Source organism: Oreochromis niloticus, linkage group LG18 (genome assembly GCF_001858045.2).
Source record: "Oreochromis niloticus isolate F11D_XX linkage group LG18, O_niloticus_UMD_NMBU, whole genome shotgun sequence".
Classification (NCBI taxonomy): domain Eukaryota; kingdom Metazoa; phylum Chordata; class Actinopteri; order Cichliformes; family Cichlidae; genus Oreochromis; species Oreochromis niloticus.
Genome location: NC_031982.2, coordinates 15,304,657 through 15,329,162, shown reverse-complemented (window position 1 = coordinate 15,329,162; position 24,506 = coordinate 15,304,657). Strand labels below are relative to the sequence as shown.

At 42.0% G+C, this 24,506-nt stretch overlaps 3 protein-coding genes across 7 annotated transcripts in view; 1 reads left to right on the top strand and 2 right to left on the bottom strand.

Annotated features, from left to right (window-relative positions):
• Window positions 1-2,324: 2,324 nt before the first annotated feature.
• otol1a (otolin 1a) lies at window positions 2,325-4,626 on the top strand. Its single transcript, XM_003438154.5, has 5 exons — window positions 2,325-2,415; window positions 2,494-2,972; window positions 3,059-3,148; window positions 3,296-3,367; window positions 3,512-4,626. The coding sequence occupies exons 2-5, from the start codon at window positions 2,516-2,518 to the stop codon at window positions 4,387-4,389; spliced, it is 1,497 nt and encodes a 498-aa protein (XP_003438202.1). The 5' UTR covers window positions 2,325-2,415; window positions 2,494-2,515; the 3' UTR covers window positions 4,390-4,626.
• Window positions 4,627-8,292: 3,666 nt separating this feature from the next.
• Window positions 8,293-14,448, bottom strand: tal1 (T-cell acute lymphocytic leukemia 1). Of its 4 annotated transcripts, none has more exons than XM_013269013.3 (4): window positions 14,165-14,448; window positions 12,259-12,924; window positions 11,793-11,911; window positions 8,293-10,874 (listed from the first exon to the last, which is right to left on the bottom strand). In XM_013269013.3, the coding sequence occupies exons 1-4, from the start codon at window positions 14,221-14,223 to the stop codon at window positions 10,345-10,347; spliced, it is 1,374 nt and encodes a 457-aa protein (XP_013124467.1). In that variant the 5' UTR covers window positions 14,224-14,448; the 3' UTR covers window positions 8,293-10,344. The 4 variants fall into 4 exon arrangements, with proteins under 4 accessions (XP_013124467.1, XP_005476332.1, XP_013124470.1 ...); XM_005476275.4 differs by having other exon boundaries at window positions 12,259-12,832; XM_013269016.3 differs by having other exon boundaries at window positions 11,823-11,911; window positions 14,165-14,442.
• A 1,249-nt stretch (window positions 14,449-15,697) lies between these two features.
• si:ch211-13f8.1 (uncharacterized) overlaps window positions 15,698-24,506 on the bottom strand; it is an 11,627-nt gene continuing 2,818 nt past the window's right edge. For both annotated transcript variants that reach the window (XM_005476274.4, XM_005476273.4), the window contains exons 2-10: window positions 23,254-24,497; window positions 21,907-21,979; window positions 20,753-20,905; window positions 18,841-20,015; window positions 18,210-18,357; window positions 17,609-17,828; window positions 17,073-17,185; window positions 16,777-16,967; window positions 15,698-16,638 (exon numbers count right to left, since the gene is read on the bottom strand). In XM_005476274.4, the coding sequence (XP_005476331.1) occupies window positions 16,445-16,638; window positions 16,777-16,967; window positions 17,073-17,185; window positions 17,609-17,828; window positions 18,210-18,357; window positions 18,841-20,015; window positions 20,753-20,905; window positions 21,907-21,979; window positions 23,254-24,463 (3,477 nt within the window). In that variant the 5' untranslated portion in view covers window positions 24,464-24,497 and the 3' untranslated portion in view covers window positions 15,698-16,444. The remainder of the gene's footprint in view (window positions 16,639-16,776; window positions 16,968-17,072; window positions 17,186-17,608; window positions 17,829-18,209; window positions 18,358-18,840; window positions 20,016-20,752; window positions 20,906-21,906; window positions 21,980-23,253; window positions 24,498-24,506) is intronic.

Genomic DNA, 24,506 nt, shown 5'->3' with positions numbered 1-24,506 from the left:
TGCAGGGCCAGATGCATCTCTCAGGTCTTCTGTCAGGTTGTTTTTGGAATTTTTCCTGTGTTCTAAGGACTTTTAGATACTGTTCATCTGCTGTAAATAGTTTTTTTTTAAAGGCCTGTCTTCTCCTAAGCACACACTGCACACCATGCTAAGAAATGCCCAGTTTTTAGCTAATACTTTTTTGGGAATCAAGTTGTTGTTGCAAAAATACAATGTTATGCCTAAAATACCAAAAAAAACCTCAAAGGCACTTTCTTTTTCTTATACAATAAAAATGCCTTTATTCTTATGTCTTGGTTATATTTCTTCAGCAAACGGGCCTTCATCTGGGTGAAAACATGGTCCATGAACACACTGAATCTCTTCTTCCTAGGGGTCTTCAACATGTGGTGTTCAAGTAGTAGAAAACTTCCACTCAGGGGGAGAGTGGAAAATTCCACCAGTAAAACTTCAACAATAGGAGGATAACCTGGGCAGATGCAAGAGCTCAAATTCAATCCAAGTCAGACAAGAAAAAGACAACACAGGGAAATCAACTGATGCTAACATATATGCAGCTTCAAAGGGAAAGTTTATAACAAGTTTATATAAGTTTATAACAAAGATGTAAAATTTAAATCTTCATTTAAGCCAGAATTTTTAGTGGCCTGTATTTTACAAATCCAAAAAGGTTCCTTTTGGTTAAGACTTCTTTGTCTAGTACCTCTCCGTACTGAAAGAATAATGTGGTTAATTCAAGCCCTTATAGTGTAGAAGGATCGTTATTATTATGAAAGTCCAGGTAGTGCTTAGCCATGGGGTAAATAATGTTACTTGTGTGTATGGCATATTCATGTTCTGCTAACCTATACAACTGTCTTTTTATTCCGCCAATGTAAAAAACACTTTGCAGCTGGGACACTGGCCTATAGATTAAAAATGAGGTTTTAAAGTTAAAATGGTTTATAGTAAACTCATTTTGTGAAGCACAATCAACAAATGTCACATTTTGTACTACATTTAAGCAACGATTACAATGAGCTTTAGGTTAAATACAACAATTCTTTGAGAATAAAGTTATATTAATTCCATATGAAAGTGCCTTGAAGTTTTTGGATATCTTAGTGTACATGTATTCCTTAAAAAGTCCACCTAAAATGGGAGTGTTTTGAGTCCAGGAAGCCTTCCTTCTTAAAACAATTTGAACTATGTTAGGCCTTTCAAACTTATCTTTGGCATTTTGTGTAGATTCCACTAAAGAAATGGGAACACATTATGTGTTTTTGTGACAGGTTGCTGGTAACAAACTTTTATTATATAGACACACAACACCGGCTCATCCCTTGAGTTAAGTGCCTTTCTTATGCTTAAGCGATTCAAAGGTCAGTGTAAGGTGGCTAAAATAGTAGGGTTCAAGGGCTGCACTGTAAATTAGTGTAAAAACAGCCAATGTCCAGAGAAAAAGTTTGAAAAACCTTCAGAAAGCTGAGAGAATTATTGCTCAATATCGCTTTAAAACATTACAAGAAAGTCCGGCTGCATTTTTTTTTTTTTCAGATTAAGGAGCATGCTTAAGGTAATCAGACCTAACCTCTTAGTTGTGCTTTTGTTTCAATCTTACAGCAAATAATTTCATATAAAATAAAAGTTTTTGTGGTGCAGTCATAGAATTTGCCAGGATGTCTACTAATGAGCTCCTCCTTTTTATTTATTCATTTAATTCATTTATTTATTTTTTTACTTTGTAAAAACTGAAACAACATCCAGCACAAGTTTTGAGAGATGTGAAGCTCGGTTCACTGGTGCCAGGTTTCCGTGAGGTGTACTTGATTTACTGGGTTTACTTTTAGATCAAGGAGATGACTAGTTAGATTACTGGTGCCTGTTTTAGGACACTGATCCTTGTCCCACTGTATCTGGTGATCTGTTTGCTTTGAGGTGCTGCCAAATGGTGTAGTGAGTTGACAACTCTCACTTGGTACTGCACTTGGTAACTCTCGTATGAAACGGTATTCATTACCAACAATGTGTATGTTTTTGTGTATAAACAGTCAGTGTATGTAGGCATGTTCTTTGACTGTGTATCTGTCTTTGTAACTTTACATTGTCTCCTGTTTCTGTACAAAGCAAGCATGTGTGTGAGCAACACCTAGGCAGTTTGCACACTCCTGGGCCCTGGATTCATATCCAGTATCACAAAGAAATAAACTCTTGCCTTGTACAACAATCTGCTTTAGTTCATATCCCTCAGGAGTCATGTAATCTGTTGCTGCCAGCCCACCTGCCACCCAATAACCCCAGAGTTTTCTGTCCCTTGTTCTGTCATTGGCTTAGAGGTACATAAGCTGGAGAATCAGGGCAATAAAAGGAAGGAAGAAAAATTGCACCGGCCACTTGTTCTGAAGGACGGAGTGAAGAATCAAGTGTCATCAACAGGTAAGATGCCCTCTGTGCTATTTGTCTGTGATGCAAATGATCAGTGCTTCACCCGTTTTGCCTGAATTCTTCCATTAGATTATTTTGCCCAGCCGTCAATATGCCACCCTTTCGGGCTGTTGTGCTGACCACTCTCTGCATGGCCCTCATGGCCATGCTGGCAGCTGGTGCCAGAACCACACGCTGGCCCAAACCCCAGAGCACCAAGAAGCCACCTCGAACTGGGGCCAGCGGTGGTGGAGGTGGACGATATGGACGAACCACGACAACGACCCCATCCCCTACAAACAGCCTGAACACTGAGGAAACAACTGACGTTATGATGGATGCATATTCCCTGCCCTCTACAGATAGCACGACATACTCCATTGACACATACCCCACTGAATTTCACACTGATGCCATAGTGCCCCCCGGGAACACCCTTTCAAACTTTACCCTTGACTACAACGAATGCTTCTTCAACTTCTGTGAGTGCTGTCCGCCAGAAAAAGGTCCCGTAGGGCCTATGGGAGAAAGAGGGCCACCGGGGCCACCAGGCGAGAGGGGCATTCCGGGTGAGATGGATTTGAACTTTTTTTATTGTCGGAGAAATTACTGTTTAAGTCAAAGATTTTATTCTTTTACTCTCATGTGTTGTCAGGGTTGCCAGGAGAGAAGGGAGAAACAGGGCCCAGAGGACCTCCAGGACCAGCAGGATTACCTGGAGCCAATGGACTCAATGGCGACATAGGTACAACGGGGCTTAACAGCAGGAGAGTTCTTGAATGTCTCTCGGTTTCTCTCTCTGTGTCTCTCTCTCCTTTTGTGCAAAACACTGTTTTGTATAAATACTTTTTGGATGTCATTTTCTACGCTTTATTTATCAAAACTGCTGCAGGTGAAAAAGGTGATCCAGGACCTGCAGGTCTACCTGGTACCCCTGGTATCCCAGGAAAACCTGGAGAAAAGGGTGTGTAGTTTCCTGCAAGAACCTGGCTACACATGTGTAAAAGTCATTTATAGTTATTGTTCATCAAAGTGCATTGAGGTACATAATAACATATTTTAAATCAAAACCTTGCTTCCTAAATAAACATGCACCCCTCACACACAGGTGATCCAGGCCCTAAAGGAGAAAAAGGTGAACGTGGCTTCCCTGGTCTAAAAGGAGACCCAGGAGAAAGAGGAGAGCCTGGCCTGAATGGGACTAAAGGCATCCCTGGCCCAGAAGGGCTGATGGGTCCCCCAGGGATTCCTGGGTCAAAGGGTCAGAAAGGTGAACAAGGGCAGCCAAGTGAGTGTTTACCAGGTGAGAAAGGAGAGAAAGGTGATCATGGACCCCCAGGTCTAAGAGGTGAGATGGGCCCCCCAGGACTGAATGGAGCTGACGGTGCAAAGGGAGAAAGGGGGGAGCCAGGGCCTCCAGGAGGGAAGGGTGATACTGGACCTAGAGGCCTCCCAGGTGGGAGGGGACTGGCAGGGTTGAGGGGAGAGAAGGGACCTAGAGGTCCTCGTGGGCCTCGGGGTCCCAAAGGACCTCCAGGTGAGAGTGCCGTTCAGGTTCGATCTGCCTTCAGTGTAGGTTTGTTCCCCAGCCGCTCCTTCCCTCCACCGGGCCTGCCTGTGAAGTTTGATAAGGTGTTTTACAATGGGGAGGGACACTGGGACCCGGGACTCAATAAGTTCAACGTCACATACCCCGGGGTCTACCTATTCAGCTATCACATCACTGTGCGCAACCGGCCTGTGCGTGCTGCCCTGGTGGTTAATGGAATGCGGAAGCTACGGACAAGAGACTCTCTGTATGGCCAAGACATCGATCAGGCATCTAATCTCGCGCTGCTGCCGCTGAACGAAGGTGACCAGGTCTGGCTGGAGACACTGAGAGACTGGAATGGAGTTTACTCCAGCAGTGAAGATGACAGCACGTTCTCTGGCTTCTTGCTTTACCCAGACATAAAGATCAAACCTACTGAGCTGACAAACCTGTGAATGCATCCTTGACTGAGCTCTGATTTGAGCCTCTCGCAGACTCTGCAACTTTCAGCCTTTTGCACTGCTCTGTCATTTTAATGTGATTCAGCTAAACACTGCTGCTCAGTATCCGCTAGCTCCCATGCTAATCAAACCAAATGCTTTGCTTGCCTTGCTGTACCTGGAGACGGGTGAGGCCTGATTAACCTTCTGTATGCAACATTTCAGCTCTTTGTAACACTGCATTAAAAATGACTCTGCTTGAAACTGATGACCCTTGGGTTGTATTTACACAAAAACAGCTTTATACACTCATTTAAAAGCTATTTGCCATTGCAATGAGAAGGGAAAAGCTCAACGCCAGTGAACCATTTGTATTATTTGGACATAATTTAAATAAATGACATATTGCATTTGTTTACCACTAGAGGGCGCAAGGTGTTCAATTTTTGGAAAGAAGCTCTGGAGATTAATACACAAAGACAGTAGGCTAGAAAAACATAATGGTCCCACAAACATTTCAGATAAAGATTGAAAGTGATACCTCTATCATGATGTTATTGAAAAAACTGCACAGTATGGCAACGATATACAACAAGGGGGAAAAGTCTGGATGATTAAGATTCACTGCAACACAGAAAGTGATATGATTTAAAAAACACATTATATATACATGTATGTATACATACATAATCGATATTACACGCCCATAACGACATACACCTTAGTCCTGAGCAGAGATGATAACCCTCTGCAGTAGATCAAGCTGCACCATAAATTATACTCTAATGCTCCCACACTGCACAATGAAAAATAGAATTGACTTTTACAAATACTATATCTCATTAGACATTAAAGAGTCAGGACCTCTCACCAGATTATAGCCGATAATAACTCATTTACTTTTATACAGCAGCAATTCATTCTGAAGATAAATTACATTCAGTACATTCAGTATACACTCAGCCGCACTGAGATGCTCTTTTTATGTTGTGACGTATTCGTTAAATGTAGGAGGCAGGGGAGCTGCATTAACTGGTTTTTAAATGCTTTTCTTTATGCAAGGTTGTAATTAGGCACAGTCACATATTTTTAAGCACATATGATACACATACACATACAACAAAACCTATAAGCAAGATAAAGTTTTAGATACTAATAATGTCACATATTGAACACCTAACTTGTGCAACAATTTTCACAGAAATGTATCCTCAGATTACCTGACTGAAGTGTGAAAATCAATCTGAGAGTTATAATGATCAGTGTATCTAAGTATCAACATTTCATTGGGATTGAGACAAATAAATGAGATTTAAATCATTTTAATTTATAAAAACTATAAAAAAAATCATATTCTTCAGGGCTTTCTCCTACTTTGAGTCTTATATTACAACAAAGCTTTAAAATTGGACATATACCTGAGAAGTTATTTTCACTCTTCAATGCTATTTAATTTAAAAAAAAGTACTTAGTGTGTGTATTCATTTACAAATCTGCGTAACACTTTGATTTACTCTGGAGAACATGTGCTTCCTAAGGGGGATTTATATTTCAGGTTGTACACTCAACCAAGACCGCTGCCTGTAGGAAGATAAACAGTTACTATAATCTAAAACACCGTATCATAGTAGACACAGAGGAGTTCTATTTACACTGATGTCCGAATTTTAAGGCAGCATTTTTTTTCTCTGGTGTCTTTCATAAAAAATTTAGGAGGCAGGTAATGTTTTTTTTTTTTTTCAGGTCTATCATCAACACTAAATTGAGTTAAATCATATTTATATACAACTGTAAATACAATTGTGAAAACTTTGGAAAGAATTATGTAGTATTTGTGTAGCTGATCACCAGTGATTATTCAAATAACATTTAAATACAAAAACATTTAAATTGTTCAGACAAGGTTCGAATTTTCCACACCAAAACTTCCCCCCTCTTTGTTTTTTTTAATTTTCTTTTAATTTCATCCTGATAAAACACCACCAGATTCAGTTAGCAATCAAGAAACATTAATGTTTGGCCAAAATGAAGAACCTTAGAATTACTAAGAACCTTAGACCTAGTTTGGAAATACAAAAATTTATAATACAGTAAATCTCCTTATCCTTACCAGATTGACATTTGAAGAACTCGAGTTAAACTGACATGTTTTTTTTCTTTCTACCTAATTATAACAGTGAATTAAAGAGTAAATGACAGCTTTATAATAATGAGTCACTGATGCTGATGCTATCGAACTTGATAAAAATAGTCTCCGGTGCAACTCCCTCAAATTGGATGTGACAGAAATGAAGTACAAACAATAGCTGCTTTCATTTAAGTAGTATTAGGCATGCTTAGCAACAGCCTGTTCCCTGTACAGGAACCTCTAGACAGGAAGTGGTGAAGGTAGAAATATCCCTCACTGGAAAAGCTTGGAAAACTGACTGGAATATTATGAATTAATTTGATGTCAACTTTAATTATGCGAGCACAATATGTTTACTTTTATGAGGAATATTGAAGGGAAACCTGTTAAAGAGGAAAGCCCAGAATAACATCTCCATCTACTGGTGAAGGATGTATATTTCTGTCAAAGTTCCACCTTATTCATGCTGCTGTTCATGTTGATGGTGGTGTGTGTGCGTTTGTTAAATGTTATTTTGCTTGTTTGTTTATAGGCCTATCTGCGGATATGTGTGCATAAGTGTGTGTGTGTGTGTGTGTGTGTGTGTGTGTGTGTGTGTGTTTGCATTTATGTATTTTCCTACTACTCTGTGTGAAAATATAAATAACTACCTTGGCGGTGTGTGCAGTGTAATCTGCTCCCAACAGGCTGGATTCCCACTGTGAGAAAGACAGTATATTGTTCCTGCAGCACTACAGATAACAACTCATTAGCATACTGAATCATTTGGCAGCAAGAGCCACTCTGCCACCCATCTGCACTGAGCTGATAAACACACACACACACACACACGCACAGCAGCTCTCTCTCTCACACACACACAGATCCATGCAGTGGGCATAAGCATACACACAACGCTGCTCTCACAAACACAAACACATGAACACACACCCGCAACAATCTTCCTCTCATTCGCTCTCTTTCAATCCCTGTACACTCCCTGTATCCCTCTCATTTGTGAGTCTGTGTCTTTTTGGAGAGTTAGGAACAGTGGAGCAGGTAAATGTTTGGCAGGCACTAACCCAGAGAGCCCCTCCGCGGAGTCCCAGCACAGCCAGAGCACAGCGCAGGAGAGGTCTCCAAACACCTGGATGTCTCTGATGCTCTCTGGAAGCAATTATAGCTTTCAGAAATGTCTAAGTGCTGATTCTGTTGTAGCAGCGGTGGCACAGTCCTCTGTGAAAACTTATGGGATATAGGGAAGCAGTCTAAAAAAAAGTGCTTAAGCTACACCTACAGAGCTAATTTCTTTTTTATTAATGAACACAGGCTGCGGAGCATAACTTCAATAAGTAAAGAATTTATGGGCGGTGGAGTCTTGATCAGTGTGGCTGTTTCACAGTGTGTACAGACATAGCAGCAGACAAACGAATGCAGTGAAGGCTGTCAAAACCACTTTCACAATGGCAGGATATCCTGAAGGTCACCGAGCCATGTTAACCTCCACAGGAAGTTGTCACTTGGTGGGAGGAAGAGAGGATTCCAGCATTCATTGGAGGAGTTTCTCTGAGGAGGGCTGGGTTTAGCTATAAACCGAGCAGATATGGTGGGAAACAGCTGCGAGGAATGTCATTATAGGAATTAATCACTGAGGTTATGCAACTCTTAAATATGGTGTAAAATTTGGGAAATATTTCACATAGTATGAGAAGGGCCACAAGACTACCGTATGAACTAAGCTGACTTGAAATGCACTGCAGTCGACCCACAGCATGTTTGAGTGAGATCAAATATACAAGACTTTTCCTCTGTTTGTTTTATTCATTTTTTTAATATAAAATTCATCAATTTAACATTGGATATATTTATAGATACAGCTATAATACAACAAATATGTCATTACCAAACGTACAATGTCCCTTTACTGCAATTCATAAAATACCATAGTTACCAAAGGTACCAATATAGGCTACTAGGTCCTGCTGAAAAAGCAACAACAGTGAGCAATACATAAGTGTCTTTGTCAGAAAACTGCTGGTGTTCTTATGATATTAACACTGTGTGGTGATGGTGTGCGTGTGTCTGTTTGCGCATGTGTGCGATCCAGATATTAGTCACGTTGCGGGGCCCTAAATCTGTTTATACACTCAGATTATTGGCATTTCCTTTCCTTAAGAGAACAAAAGGCACGTCTCCATTAAGTGCATCATTAACTTCTAAAATGAAGACAAGTTTCAAAGGAGAGTAAGGGTTAAGGTTGGAGAAGCTGGAACTGCTGTTGAGGTTAGAATTGGCTTGCAGGATGGCTGTCACGATCTGAGACTGCTTCAGTATACGACTGCTGTGCTCAGAAGAATTTGCAATATTATTAGTTTTGCAAGATGTTTAAATCCGACATGACAATAATAGTAATGTCATACTAATTCATCTTTAATTCTGATTATTGTGTTTTTTTGTTTCCTTTTTCTTCAATGAATCCCACTTAAAATGCTAGCGGAGAGAATCTGTAACCACACCTGTACAAAAGTGTACAAAATAAGAACAATTACATAAAGCAGTATCGTATGCGTATCAACAGTAAGCTATCAGTGGTCAATACCAATATTTGGTGACAAAGCCCATCTCCGGGAAATCAGTGTAAGTCATTTTCATATACTCTAAAGTCATGGATGTGCAACTTTGTGGATGTGTGTGTGCGCGTGTGTGTTTTAATGTGTCGTCTGTACATGTAAGTGTAGAATATGGCAATGAAGGGATTTATTTGTGTACCTTACTAAACTACAACTGCTTTACAGTTAAAAAAAACCCAAACAAGCAAAACAAAACACTGCAACATTCATATAAAAAAGGACTGCATGAGTCATGTCGTGATTTCATGTGACCCACACTTTGTACACTGCATGTCTTGTACCTCCACAGCAATTTCAAATAGATATATTCATTCCAGGCAGTGTGATTGTTTTCTGCTGTCTGCTGACATATTTGGTGACATTTTCTCATCACCAAAGTGTAACAGAAGTCAATTGTACCACAATTGATGTACTTATATGTTCAGTCGCTTGCTTTACTTCTTTTTTCTTTCCTTTTTTTTAGTTCATCTAATTTCTCCTCCTTCTTGTCATCCTGTCTCCCAAAAGACAATTTTGCTAGTAAACCCACTGACAAACACACTATGGTACATCTTAATCCACATGACTTGAATTTGAGTCACTATTATTACATTGTGCAGTGGAAATTTATATGCTATTTACAATGCATACGAATCGCATGGGTACAATTAGGGTCCACTCAGTGTTTTTATGGCCTCAGAATGAGGCAAATTTTCCTTTGTGTCTTTAAATTAAAACACCGAACTTGACGAGGATAAATTTCCTGGTGTGCTTGTTACTTTCGGCGCCGTGCAAGCAAGGTGGATCAATTCCAGTGGCGTCATATTGTAATTAATAGTTACATCAGTAAAACATTGATCCTCAGAATAAGACGCTTGTCGTTTGAGTGACGATTGCCTGATTATTATTAGTTTTTGTTTCTTTGCTCTTTCTTTCATATATTGGGGCGTTTCTTTTGTGTAAGGATATCCAGTCTTTGGAGCTTTCAAAGCACTGAAATCCGCAGGTCTGTCAAAGACATGAGACATGCAGAATTTACAAGTCTTAAATTCAACCAAGCTGTTCAGCGTGGAGACGAGAACACACTCGTCATCCATTTTGGACAGCACTATCTCAATATGCGGAGCTTAATTCTCCTTTCTACACTGATGACTCAAAAATAACAGGGTCTGAGTGTGTCCGCCTCTTTTTTTTTTTTTTTTAGTTCCTCCATTTCACTCTCAGGTGCTGTGTTGTTGTTTGTTGGCGTCAGCATCATCGGCGACTGGAGTTATCTAACGGGCGTCCATTGCGCCTCAGATCCCTAGTAGCTAGATGAAGTGGGGGTCCGCGAGATGTTGCTAGAGTCCTTGGAGCTGGAGGCGAGTCCTGGTCCTCCATGAAGCTTTCAGGACTGCCTTCAGCATCGCCATCAGGTAGGCTTCCGCAGCTGGAGCCTGGCGACATTGTCTCCAAAAGATCATCCCTGGCTAAGCCCACTACTGTGTCCTGGTGCGGTCCACCCTGAGGGCCCCCCTCGTGGGCGGCAACCCCAACCAACAGCCCTGTGTCCCCATCAGTTGTGCTGCCAACATTCCTCCCACCATCCTGATCCTCGAGGAGGTTGGAGAGGAAACTGATGTACTTCATAGCGAGCCGCAGTATCTCGTTTTTGCTCAGCTTCTTGTCGGGAGGGTGGGTGGGAATGAGTTTACGAAGCTCTGCAAATGCCCCATTTACATTCTGCTGCCGCCAACGTTCACGACTGTTTGTGAAGATGCGACGTACAATCTTTGGCTGGCCAGCTAGCAGAATGGAAAGAAGGAGAAAAAGACAAGAAAAGGGGAGAGTAAGGAGACAAGGCACCAACACATTTGCAAAAAAACCAATGAAATGCAGAGCTGAAGCAGAAAATATGGTTTGTAAAATGATAAATCAACACAAGCGCAAAAGTAAGAGTGGGAGAAGAAGCAGCGGGAGAGGCAAAACATTTATTTGAGAGAAAGTACAGGATGAAAATAACAAACTTCAACAAATTCTAAAGCAGTAACTTTTAAAATTGTCCTCCGTATATGGCCACAGATATTTTTTAGCTGATGGATCAGATGTGTGCCATATGTGATACAAGTGAAATGGTTGGTGTGGCATGCCAAACTCCTTGAAGGTTGTCAGGGAGCCTGTGTGCTCCCTATTTGACATTCTAGATATTTTTTATTTAGTTAGTCATAGTAAAATGCTTCACTGCAGGTAGTCACATCCTCTCACCCTTCAACAATGGTGTCTTCTAAGCTATTGTTGCCCTTGGAACACACCCAGTCTATCTTAATCCTTCAGCCCACTCTGCAGTAAAACCTTGGCATGGAGGCAGGAGCACCCCCATCCTCCACCCCTGTACGTGGCAGTGAGTGGGCAGCAGTGGAAAGGATGTTTCAAATGAAATAAACCCCAAATCCACCTGAAAAGGGTTTACTTTAATGGCATGCAGGTACATGTATTTGACATTCAGATTAGCATTTATTTAGCCCCGTGAATTATGATGCATTTATTCTTCATGGGTGAAGCCCTTTCTGAATTTTCCTTTGGCAAGGCATCTTCTGCGAGACTCAGATTAGGTACGGTATAGCTCCATGTCAGTGAATGAATGACAATGGTGATGGAGAAGGGACGTTTGGGGGGGGGGGACTAAACTGGCAGAAGGAGGACACGGCAGAAGTGCATCTTACCATACTTATAAAGATCTAAAATGCGCCTACCCTCGTCGAGTTCAACCTCATAAGGCGCCGGGCGGCGCTTTACCCTGTTGCTGGGGTACATGCTGTACTGCTCCGACTCTCCTCCGAGACTATGTCAACAGAAAGGAGACAAAAGGTGCACAGGCACATGAGGTCACATGAATTCCACTGTACACAGTTTCCTTCACTGCTTCTAAAAGATCTTAATGCTCTCCACTCATTGCAGCAGGACACACACACACAAACACACAAGCACACACATTATCTGTCACATATGCACATGCTCAATAATGTAAACATAACGTAACCTCAGTAATACAATAAGCATCTTGTCCCCTGTCCTTTTACAGAAAGGCATAATTGGGTCTAATAACCATCAAACTTTCTATGTGCATTCATGAAACTGTATGTTTTTTGTTTTGATTTTTCCCCCTTCTTTTTCTCACTCAGCCTTTACCTGTTGATGGCGGCGAGAGGCTGTGCCAGGTTGTAGAGCATCGCCCGCGCTGGGACAGGGAACGCGTTTGGGCTCAGTTGGACCATTCGAGCGTCGTCTCGTTGCGGCGGCGGCAGCGGCAGCGGTGGAGGTCTGCGAAGTTCCGTGATCGGCACCAAATGGCTCTCAGTCCTCTGTTGCACCGCTTTTATAGCGTCCCTCCTGGAGAGCTCGATCACCGGCACTTCCCTTTTCAGGTCAAGGGCGTTGTGAGAGGCAGTTTCCTTGGCAACGCCGTTGATGATGATGCTGATGCTGGTCCCGTTGTTCGAGTTCTGCAGAGGAACGTCATCCGTCTCCTCAACCCCCTTGAAGCTCCCTCCCCTCTCCTCCTCCTCATCCTCCTCCTCTTCTTCCTCCTCCCCCTCCTCTCTCCTCGGCTCCCCGTCCTCCTTGCATCCGTTCTGTCTGGAGATGATGGCGGAGTCCTCCCGTTTATTAGGACCGGACCCTGCATCGGGACTTTCGGGACAAAGCTCCTGTTGCCGCTTTTCCATCATTTTTATGCCGTCACCACTCGCTAGTCCACTACGTCCTAAATGAGATTTCCCTCGATTAATCCATAGTTCAGTGCATCGTTTGTGGCAAAACGTCAGATATAACCACGCATTTGCTGTCCACGCAAGCCTAAAGAAAATTAACAATGAAACATCATCACCGAGCTATTATTCTGGCTCTTATCCTTATTCAAAGTACTGTTCTTAAACTGTAAATTATATGAATGCTGTAAAGCTTAAATTAGCAAATTGAATTAGCAGTTAAATTATTTCCCCCCCTCAGGTGATACATTTTATTCGACATTTTCCAAACCGAATAAGAAAAGGCCACCGATTTTCCTGTGATATTGTTCCATGACAAAGAAATAACTCGACACTCTATGACCATCACATTCAAACATCTGCAGTTTTCCAGAGTCAAACCATTATTTCTCAAACTATCGAAGGTGAAAGTGTTTTCAAGCTAAATGGAAACACGATGAATTCTTTTCAGGGCTCACTGGACATTTTATGACATTTCCACAGTTGATTATTTTGTCACCATTTAATTTACAGCTGCAGGTGTAACCCCTTATTTTATTTATTTTATTAGGAGTCTTGTCTGCGCCTGTTTGTTTTGTTGTTATTATGAAGCTCTTATCAAACGCTTGCATGGCCTTCACTGGGCTACAGTTAAGGCGTTACGCCTATATCTTACAGGGACGTTAGATGTCCGCGTTAATTATAAGATCGGATATGAAAAGCATCATTTTCGCTGCTGTTAAATGTAAAACTACCGTGGAGGAAAGCTGTGGATGCGAGGGCTAAAAGGAAGGTTGATAATGACCACTATTCGTCGAAGTTAAAAAATTAAGAAAAATAAAAATCCGCCTTTCTGTTTTCCTTCCTCCCTTTGCAAATGAGAAATAATAGTCCAAAAAATGCTCGAACGGGATCGTTTTCTCGCGCAAAGAATTCAGAGCAGGTTGTCTAATTTTTTTTTTTTGTTTTATCGAGGGTAAGGCCATATAGTGCTGGTGTTAACGCCGAACATCAGGAGTTCCCCCACAATGACCAGTTTCAGGTGTTTCAGACGTAAATCATTTGATAAATTTCCTGGAAATGTTTTTCCTTTCAAACGAACGGCAGACGGAGAATTAAAAAAAAAGAAAAAAGAAAACGCACCATAATTTCTGGGAATTCTCCAGCAGGCCTCGCATCCGTTATTTCATGCCGTAGACTCCAACCATCCGATCGGACAATAGCAGAAAATATAGGCTAAAAATGTCGCTCATTACATCAATAAAACCAAGACGAACGCGCTCAAATTACCGCGTACAGAGCGAAAAATGCGCTGGTTTAAATGAAGAGGTGTTTTTGGGGGGACTTACCGTTCCAGCCGTGTTGTTGATGTTACTGTGTAAGTGGAGCCATTTTGTGAGTGGGTCATCCATGTCTGAGGTTTTTCTTTTTTTTTCTTCTCTCTACCAGTTGTGGAGTAGTGTGTGTATGTGTGTGCGTGTCTATATGTGTGTATGTGTATGTGTGTAGCTGAGTTATTCCTCGCCGCATCCAGTGCGCTCCCTCAGTATGGGGAGCGGAACACAGGCCGCAATGTGGCCGAGTGAGATAAGCGCGCGGCAGCGGCCTCTTCATTCCCGATAAGCCCCTAAACCCATTATTTATGAAATGATTCATTATTATTTGGCTGTCGTGGGCTATATAGTCTTGTGGAGGGCAAAGCATTTAAAAAAAAGCAAACAGGCACAGCGCAACGGCCTGTAACAACGTGAGGTGGTATAGTGTAGCCTGAGCTACAGTTGAGGTGTTTTAATTTTTATTTATTTATTTTTTTACGCAATAAACAAAAGCTCAGGTTAAGCTTTTGACCTATTTATATTTTCAACAAAGGGTTTTTTCGCTAAGCTCATTTATCCTGCAATAAGATAACCGATAATAACAGAGGGCCCTCTACCTTTTTTCTTTTTGTATGTTTTATATTATTTTATTTTTTTTTGTTCAGTTTATTCTGTCCATTAATCCATATCCATTTCTGCGCCCCGAGGATGAATGCGCCACTGATACAATGGACTGGTAAAAATCAGGGGGTCTAATCATTTTGACACTATTAATTGAATGTGACACTATTTCTTTATCGATAAACACGTTCATAATAAAATGTGCTTTGTGTGTGTGTGTGTGTGTGTGTGTGTGTGTGTGTGTGTGTGTGTGTGTGTGTGCGCCATTGGAAATGTTGGGGATGGGGCCGGCGGTTCCCCGGGTCCGTGGGGAGTCATGGCTCGGGGAGATAAAAGCGGATCGGCTTCTGGTCACATCAGATAAACGAGCAGAGCATCAACGGTGACATGCTATCAGAGTACATTCAGTAGAGTATAAATGGTGGCAGGTACATCCTAATAACGGATTTTTAACACATTTCAAAACACTTTGCGAAAGTAGAAAATAAGCGCATTTAACCAAATGAGCAGGATGATTGAAGACTGCTGAAGCTGTAGATAGATAGATAGATAGATAGATAGATAGATAGATAGATAGATAGATAGATAGATAGATAGATAGATTTTAAAGATCGAACTCCACACTGAGTCACGACCCTATAGCAGGTCTGTTAAAGCAGAAGTCACGACCCTGATCCTACATCCTGTGCGTGATCCGTGCCTGAAATAATTCCCTTTCACGTGATTATTTTTCGTAATCTTCCGTTGAAACGTCACTCTTCTGCGTAAAAATGCACCAAACAGTAATTAATTGAGAAACTAAATTCATGCACGTGACTGGAAACTTTAAATAAAACATATAATACGCCATAACAGAGTAAGCATTTCTAAGTGTGCGATTTAGTTGTGGCATGAATGTGAATGATTAATTAATTTGTTAAATTAAAGGATAAACATTTCGACAAATAAATCTCTATATTATTTTATTTAGAAGCAAAACGGCACCCGGTTCATAAAAGAGTACTTGATACAACACAAGCAAAATGAAGAGACCATACAGAGCCCCAGGGAAATATGATGTACTGAAGGAAAAAAAACAAACCCAAAATGAGATAATTATTTGTTTTCTTTCTTTACACACCAGCTCAAGGGTCTATTGATCAAGCATGTGCCACACCCCTACAGATAATCAATTATTTGACCAATAAATAAATAAGCAACAGTACTTAAAAAATATATATCTGTATACAATTTCAAATAAGTGACAAAATACAATTCCAATCACTAACCATTTGAGATCTCATGCTCTGTGTGACATAAAGAGCAAAATGAATCACAAGAAAAATTCACGACAACTAAAAAAGAAGAAGAAAATAAATCATTTTACAAATTGAAATTGTATTAGGTTTGAATTTTTCTTAACTTTCAAATACATTAAACTTTTCTAACTTGCCTACTCTGTGCACGGTTGGATTTGTATGTAATGTGCTTTTGTTTCTATTGCAATCCTTTGTGATGCCACATAATTTAACGTTGATTTGCACTATGAGAAACGAAGCCCTCACCCTGTTTTTCCACCTACGCATTTGCAAGTGTGCTGCACTGACTACAGCACGTCTACCATTTGTTGCAGTCAGTCCGCAGTGTTTGTAGCAGTCAGTTACTCTGCGTGTCTCCAGGAGAAGTGGCTGTGTGCCATGCCTGTCCTGTCAATCAGCGCTGATTGCGTCGGGCGGGCATGATTCGAAGGGAAGCAGTGCTTTCCCTGGTCATGAGGCGCGTCACCTGGTCTAAAGTGAGTCCGGCCACTGCTTCTCCATTCACCTGCAGAATTTCGTCACCGATGCCAAGGAGGCCTACGTACGGGCCTTCTCCGCTGCCATCACCCACTTTTTCAACATATATACCTGCACAAAGGAGAAAAAAGAGAAGAGAAGGAAGATGAATAGAAAGAAATGAGTTAGAAGTAAATGTGTCTTTGGGTTCATAGAATTTCTACTCTATTTATTATTACAAAAATTGAAATTGAAAATTTAAAAACATACCTGTGTCTGGTCGACCTTTGCCCCTTGAAATAACAAAACCATAAGGACCGTTTGGGGGTTTGATGAGCTCCAGGAGGATACTCCCATCGGGGAAAGCCTGAGTGACCCGGCCCACCGGACGTGCGATTCTAGAGGGAAGTACATCTTCAACGCTCAAGGCCCTGTGAAGCTCAAGCTGAGGGCTGTCAGGGCTGAGGAAGCAGAAATTCATTATTTGAATAAGAGTGTGAGAATTTATATAAGTCATCTTCATCACTCAGTTCTTCTGCTTGGTTTTGTTTGCCACAGACACCTACCTGAGTGCCAGGCCGTATGGTATTTGCACCTCCCCAAGTATCGTTGAACGCTCTGTTCTTCTCTCTAAACTCTGCACAGAGGAGGCTTTACGCAGCTGGGCCAGTGGCAGCACCTAGTGGCAAATGAATGGCACTGTAATAAACTGCTTTTATTTCTTTTCACCAAACCAGCTTCCAGAAGCATAATATTTTGCCTTTATTACACCTATAAAAATATGGTCTGTTTGGCAGCACACACACACATACAAAAAGGGATGATTCTGAGGTGTGTTATGATTGGCTGGAACAATTAATTCCACTAGTGTATTCCTGAAGCTGCAGAGAAGGCAGCAGACCTGTACAAAGTAGAAACTTTGGCTGGTCTACTGTTGAAATGAACTTTGTACAGGTATGTCAGGAAAATGACATTACTTTTTACCTTCTGCCTGTATGAGGTTAAATTTGTATACATTTATTGTGGCCAATCATGATGTTAAAAACAGATAAAGGAGCGCAGCAGTCCCCAACACAACGAAACATTTACACCTCTTGCTCACCGTATTCAGCGTCTGCAGGGAGGGTGTCCTCTGTATGCGGATAGTGGGCTGCGGTCTCCGTGTGGGGCTTGGTGATGTTGAGCTCGCCCGGGGGGGAGTGGGTATACTGAGCTGTTCCATACTACTGGAGCGACCTCCTTTCACAAGCCTACCGACGCTGTTCAGGCCAATGGAGGAAAAGAAGCGACGTAGGAAGAGCTTTGGCCGCCCATCCAGCTTTCTGTAAAAGGAAAATTGTGATTTTATTTTAATTAGACCTTAGCACAGACTTTAAATATATTGATCTAGACACTGTTGCATCACAGTGTGAACTACACACACAATGAGAATTGTTATTATGGACTGAGATTTTTTTTAAGAGCTGTGAAAACAATTTTTTAATTGTTTTCCTTCTGTAAAGGATCGTAATGACTACAGATATATACTGTATTACCAAAAGAGGGCAGGATTGCCCTGGTATTGAAAGAAGCTTTCTAACAACAACAACAACAGCCTGTCTGCAGGACAGGGTTTTAATCTACTAACTGCTGCACAACAGTGTTGGTGGGGGCAAGGGATTTATTGTCTAAGCTATGGCAAGAACATTGTTATCTTGGCTTACCTAGACCCATCACAGTTTTCCTCCCACAAGGCCTCAGCTTTCAGATGTTCAGCCCTCAATAGCTCCGCTCTGAGGTCCTCAGCCCGAGACATACCCAGGCCACGTATTGCACGGCACTCTGAACCAGAACCAGAATCCCCACTTAAGCCTACAAAGGAAAAGAGTACATAATTGAATGTCAGTATTATCCTGATCTTTGCAGAAAGTAAACTTCTATCTGCTCTTTTCCACACTACAACATTAATGCACACAAGTACAGTTTATAGGTAGCTGCAGTTCACTTCAGAGGCACAACCAAAAAGGCTTCTTTATGCTTCCACTTGTCTGCAGTTCAGACAGACATGTTGTACTTTTTCATCAACATTTATTAGGTAGTCAAAGTAACATTTACTTTGTAGCTCATGCCTTTTTCATTTCCTCCTCATTACTTTATTAAGGCTTCATTATAAAGTTAAATATCCCTAAGAATAGAAATTAGTCAGTTAGTTTCTTGCTCAGTTGCAACAATAGGATCACGACTACATTTAAAACATTAATGACAAACGAATAGTATGTGTAAGCGTATAATACTGCTTTTAAGAATAATTATAACATGCTAATAGTATTTATGTACATTTCTGTTGCCACTCACCTGCACCATCTGGGGTGGCATCCCAGAGATCAGAGGCTGGCAGGTCTGTGGCTAGCCTGGCTGGGGAGTACCTCAGAGTAGAGGGTCTGATGCAGGACACTGGGCTGCTAGTAGCAGGCACCCCTGGGGTTAAAGATGCTGGAGACTCCCTCCTTGTGTCTGGAGAATCCAGCAGAGATTGGGCTCCACCCTCTCCTCCCTGATTTGAGGTCATCTGGAACTGAACCGTGGACTGACCAGCAGCAGAGCGATTTCTTGAGCTTGACTTCAGAGCTGACTTGATAGGTAATGCAGGGGTTGGTGACTCCCTTAGTCCACCAGATGCTTCAAGCAAATGTGGCTCCAGAGAAATGGGGCTACCAGGTGCAAATGAAACAGCTCTGCTCAGGTTGACTCTGTTACGTGGATTTGAGTTACGCCGCTGAGCCCACGATGGGCCATAAGGACCATGACCAGACTCTAACCGACTTTCTCCTTTCCTGCTCCTTCTCCTAAGTTTCCCAAACCCTGATGACTTCCATCCTGTACTAATTTCTCTATTTTCCCCCAAAACATAAGCGCCGGCGAAGGTGACAGTAAGAGGAGCTTTAGGACGAGTACTTGCCTCCGCTTTGTTTGGTGACACCCAGCGAGGAGCCACTTTTCCTCTTGGGTCCTCAGGGTTACCAGGCTGCTGAGGCTCAGCGTGCTTTGGATCTGGTGGCGATGAAACTGGCTGAGGTTCCCTTACCACAGAACCACATGATTCACATTTCTTCACCAGCACTATTATCTCTTTAACCACTGTTGTGGTTTCACCAACAGCAGGCTCATCCTCTTGCTTCTGTATAGGAGGCATAGAAACACTTCTGTGGTTTCTGTTCCTCTCTGAGCCGCTGCTGCTGGAATCTATATTGCTGTCTTTACTCTTGAACCTGGGCGTCCCGGGCCTGCCACGCTGTCTCACTCTGTCCAAGTAGCGAGACTCTGCTTCTTTTTCCGATTCATCCTCAAAGCGTACACGGGTGGGTGAGCAACCGTACCTTCTGGTTCGACCTACTTGGTCGCTGGGCGAAGTGTCTCTCTGACTGGGGACAAGCAGGGGACCAGATGAGACTTGAGCTGGGAGCTCTTCTTTGGTTTGAACAGCTTTTTGTACTGTTGTTGGACTGGGAGATTCAACCTGCTGTTTCCTCCTGTAAAAAATGACAGAGGTGTGGGTATCGCAGACAAGTTTAAAGCGCCAGATACTTTGTCAAGTTCTCCATTTTTATGTTATTAGTTTATAAAAGTCAAATGTGAAAAATGTAGGAAAGCTGAATCCGTCATCTCAGCATCAGATGGTAGCAAACATAAGACTCAATAAAATGTGCACCACTGGGCACATAATATCAAAATACAAGGTGCTAAAATGACATTTATATAAACTGCAATAAGACATGCTGTATGTGTTACGACTTTGTCTGTCTCAGGCACCAATGACCAGGTTAGTGAAGCAGTCAGGAATGTAGGGTATATTGCAAATTCTCCTAATCCTAATTTAAGTGAAAACTTCCTGCTGATTTAAAGGGATTTCAGAAACAAAACTACACAAAGTACACACTATTACATAAAAAGAATAAAAGCAAACATTTTCAAAACATTGTCAGCTTTGCTTATGTAATTACAAAGCAAAAGTCAAGTTCTTAAGCTTTAACTTGTTTTCGGTTATGCAACATTAGCTTTGCCAGAAAAGGCCAAGTGCAAAAGAAGGATAGACAAAGCACAGAAGAAGTGTTGGGAGGGAGACGTAAGGATGGGAGCAAAGTGATAAACAAACATAAGAAGTGCATAAACAGGAAAAAAAGAAGAAGCAGACACGCTCAAAGTGGGACTTTCACAGTCTCTAACCTCAATCCCACAAGCCCACATAGGCCTTTTAAAGTCAACTTACACAGTGGATCTTTGATCAGAATGGGAGCGTCTGCTGGGGCGATCGCCTCTGATGTGATTGGAGCGAGCCTTGAGTCTTGCTCGCTCCAGAAGAAGCTTGGCCTGCTCGTGTCTTGGGCTTAGAGGTAGTTCATCGCTGATTACAAGAAGTGACCTGAGGAGCAATGGGAAGAGAGACAGAGAGTGGAAATTAGTACAGAAATGAATCATTATGGTGACAAAAACAGCAGGGGAATGGATAGAGTTTAACTCACTAATGAGACAATCTGCCTGCATCTGTCTGAGAATGCTGAATATTTGATAAAGTGTTCAAATTTTCAAAGCTTATTCTGTGCTGACACATATCCAGAGACATCATATTTCCCCAAAGATTGACTTAACACGGAGCCCAGCAAGCTGCGTCTTCCTAAGCTGTTTTATGTAATATCAGATAGATAGACTGGGGCGTGGCTCTAGTGGTCAGCAGCAAAGGGGAATGTCATCCATCCATTTATCCATTCATCCATCCATCTTTATGCCCAGCAGCTAAGCCGCTCTGCATTGTGCTTCATCGTCTGTACTTCTCTTTATCCCCTGGCCCAGTGATAAAGATAGCATGATACACCAGCCACGTGGATTATCTTTGTAATGGACTAAGTGTGATTCATTCTCTCCTGTATGACAAGATGAGAACATATTGTCTTTCACTAGATTACAGTTTGTTGTGTCACCGCAGTATTCAAACACCAGAAAAAGGAAATCAACAAAGTTGAAGCCTGTCTTTAAATATCATATGCAGCTCTTTATTCTACAGTTTATAACCATGTTCAAAATAACAACCTTTATTAAAAGGATGGCTTTAAATAATAGTGCAACTGGTGAAAAAAGATAACAGTGTGTCAGGTCAACAAGTGACGAGCGAGTATCAGATATAACACATAATTGATACTCGCTCAGTATCCCCAGTGCACTGCTTTTGATAATACTCGACATCATCTCTTCCCTGTGATTAAACCCGATTATCAAAATGTTTGTTTGGATTGTGCACCAGGCATAGTTGCCTCATTGGGTAGATTTTCTCAAGTGCAGCTGTAAAAGTGAAATTTATGAGGAGAGGATATAAATAGTCCACAGAGATTATCTGTCACTATCCTTGCCAGGAACTGCATTGCTCACCTTAAATAGGGTTCAAGTTCCTGGGCCAGAATGGCTGAGTCTGAGGTGTCCAAAACAGGATGGGCACCTGCAACTGACATTAAAAAAGGAAAAAGATATGAGCATATATAAGAGCGCAGTCAAAATTTCTTCCAGATAAAAGGATTTCTTGTCTTTGTTTCTTCCTTCACCCAGACATAATGTGCTACAGCACATTAAATTATTGTTTAATGTTCCATTTTTTAGGACTTGCCTTGCGGCAAACACAACTGCAGAGAGAGCAGTCAGCCATGACGTGACCTACAAGGACATTTGGGTATCAAAGAAATTGGGACTTGCTATGATCAAAGGGATTTTCATAAACCTTATAACATTACGTTCAGATTAGACTCAGTGGCAGTCTCGGAGGTCATCCCTAACTCATCTTTAATCTCGGACAAAAAAAAAAACCCAAAACAAAACAAGACACACACACGCACACGCACACACACCCATACACAGATTATGTAACTGCTGAAGGATAAAAGCAGATTTCCCAGAGACAAGAGGGCAAAATCATCTCATCATCACGGACTTGCACCTGCATCTCTCGTACTGGGCATTGAAACTGAGATCTGTGCAATACTACATGATCATTGCATGGGAAAATATATCATCTGTCATCCTACACACATACAAAGACATCCATTAGCGCGCCGGCAGAGATAAAAAAGACAGGGACACTTCCCCCACTGCTCTATTAATAGTAACACCCGCATGCACATCTGCACATCTGACATCTGTTCAGCACTGGGAACCAGCCAGGTTACATTCTGCGTTTCAATACAACATTGTAGGTAGGCAGACTACGGCTGAATGGGGCACTTTAAATGGCTGCAACAGATGGAAATCATTCTAAGCAGACAATGTGCATAAATTATTGACAATTTTCCAGCTTTAGAAGGTTGTTAGGGAAAAAAAATCAAATGCAAAATTTTACATTTTCTGTCCTCATCCAAAATGCTAACACGCCACAGGAGCTGATCCAGCTCATAACATTCGACTACACTTCATGAGGAAGCTAAAGTAATACAGAAAAAAATTATGACTAAGTCACAACCTGTTATTGAAACTATATCAAGTATTGTTGTCATAAATATGGCAGCATGTGTTTTTTTTTCTTTTTTTAAATAAAGGCACGCTACTAAAAATGCTATTATTGTATAGCATAATAATACTGCAAAAGTAAAGTTATGTATTTCATGCCATGGCCAGGAGTTTCAAAACACTTTACAGCTTATTTATCAGTAAAGTATTACTAAAGCCCTTCTCAGATGGCTCCATGCATTACTTTTTAGCTTTCTCTATTATTTTCCTTAATAGACCTACCATTATAATCCACTCTGTACGTTGTTTCTTCATAATAGCCAGTGATTTCTCCTTCGTGCAGTTCTCTCACTTCCCTGTAGTGTTGTTGTCTTTCCCTTAACTTTGCATAGGCCCTCTCCTTCACCCTCAGTTTATCATCAGCGCAAAGGACTCCACTTTGTGAAGACATGCTCTCCGAGCTGTCTGAACTGCACAGTCCTTTATTGGGATCAGTCACATCTGTCTCCCTCTGCTCATACTTGTCCAGGTACCACTCCACACTATCAGACTTTTGGATTTCAGAAGACACATCATAGTCATTCGCCAGACCTCCCACATCATTCTTGTTGCCTGCTTCAGCCAGTTTAGGCTTCCTCTGAGGCTCTGCTAGTGCCTCTGTCCGAGTGTAGTCCTTTAGTGGTAATGTGGGGGGTGTATTGTGAGGGTCAACCCCATTGAGAAGCAACGTTTCTGGACGTGCTACTCTCCAGAAGCCCTTTGGAGGGGCCCAGTGTCTTGCTGAAGGAGAAGAAGTGGAGGAAGTAAAGGACGATGTTGTAGAAGCAGAGATGTTGGAGGAGAGCACAGGTGGTGGTGGAAGAGGAGGAGGGGAAGGGGATGGGCCATCCTTGCTAGTGCTTGAGTTGTCAGACAGAAGACTCTCCAGACTGGTGCCCTCTCCAAGCCCACAAGGCTGACCTGTTGGATGACTGACCTGTCCATCATTGTTTTCTGACTGCTCCTCTTCCACTTCCTCCCCCTGCTGTACAACTTGTGCTTCAGCGGGAGGACTGTGGATCTCCAGACTGACTTGTACCTCTACCTCCTCCTCTTCATCACTGCTGCTTAAGTCCTTTGCACCACCTGATCGCCAGGAGGGAGCAGGCAGAAACAGCTGGCCTTTCACTTTGGGTCTCTGTCTAAGGAGGACTTCAGATGAAATGTGCCCCGCTGGGTTGCTCACCAGCACCTCCGTGTCAAATCTTTCTCTGTCTTTCTCCCTGTCTCTTCCCCTTGTTCTTCTCTGCGTGATCGACTTCACCTTGGTCTGCAGGGCGTGCACAGCTGAACTTTGAGCAGGGGGAGGAAGAGAAGTATTCAAAGTAGTGGTGGGTGGGAAAACAGGCTCAGGAACAGGCCCAGTAATGAGTCCCCAGTTTATGGGAAGCCCGGTGGGCAAAGGGGAGCCGGATTTTGATTGGATATTATCAGCGGCTTTCTCTTCCTCCATTGGCTAGTCATGCACAAGAAAGTCCAAAGAGATTCTGAAAATA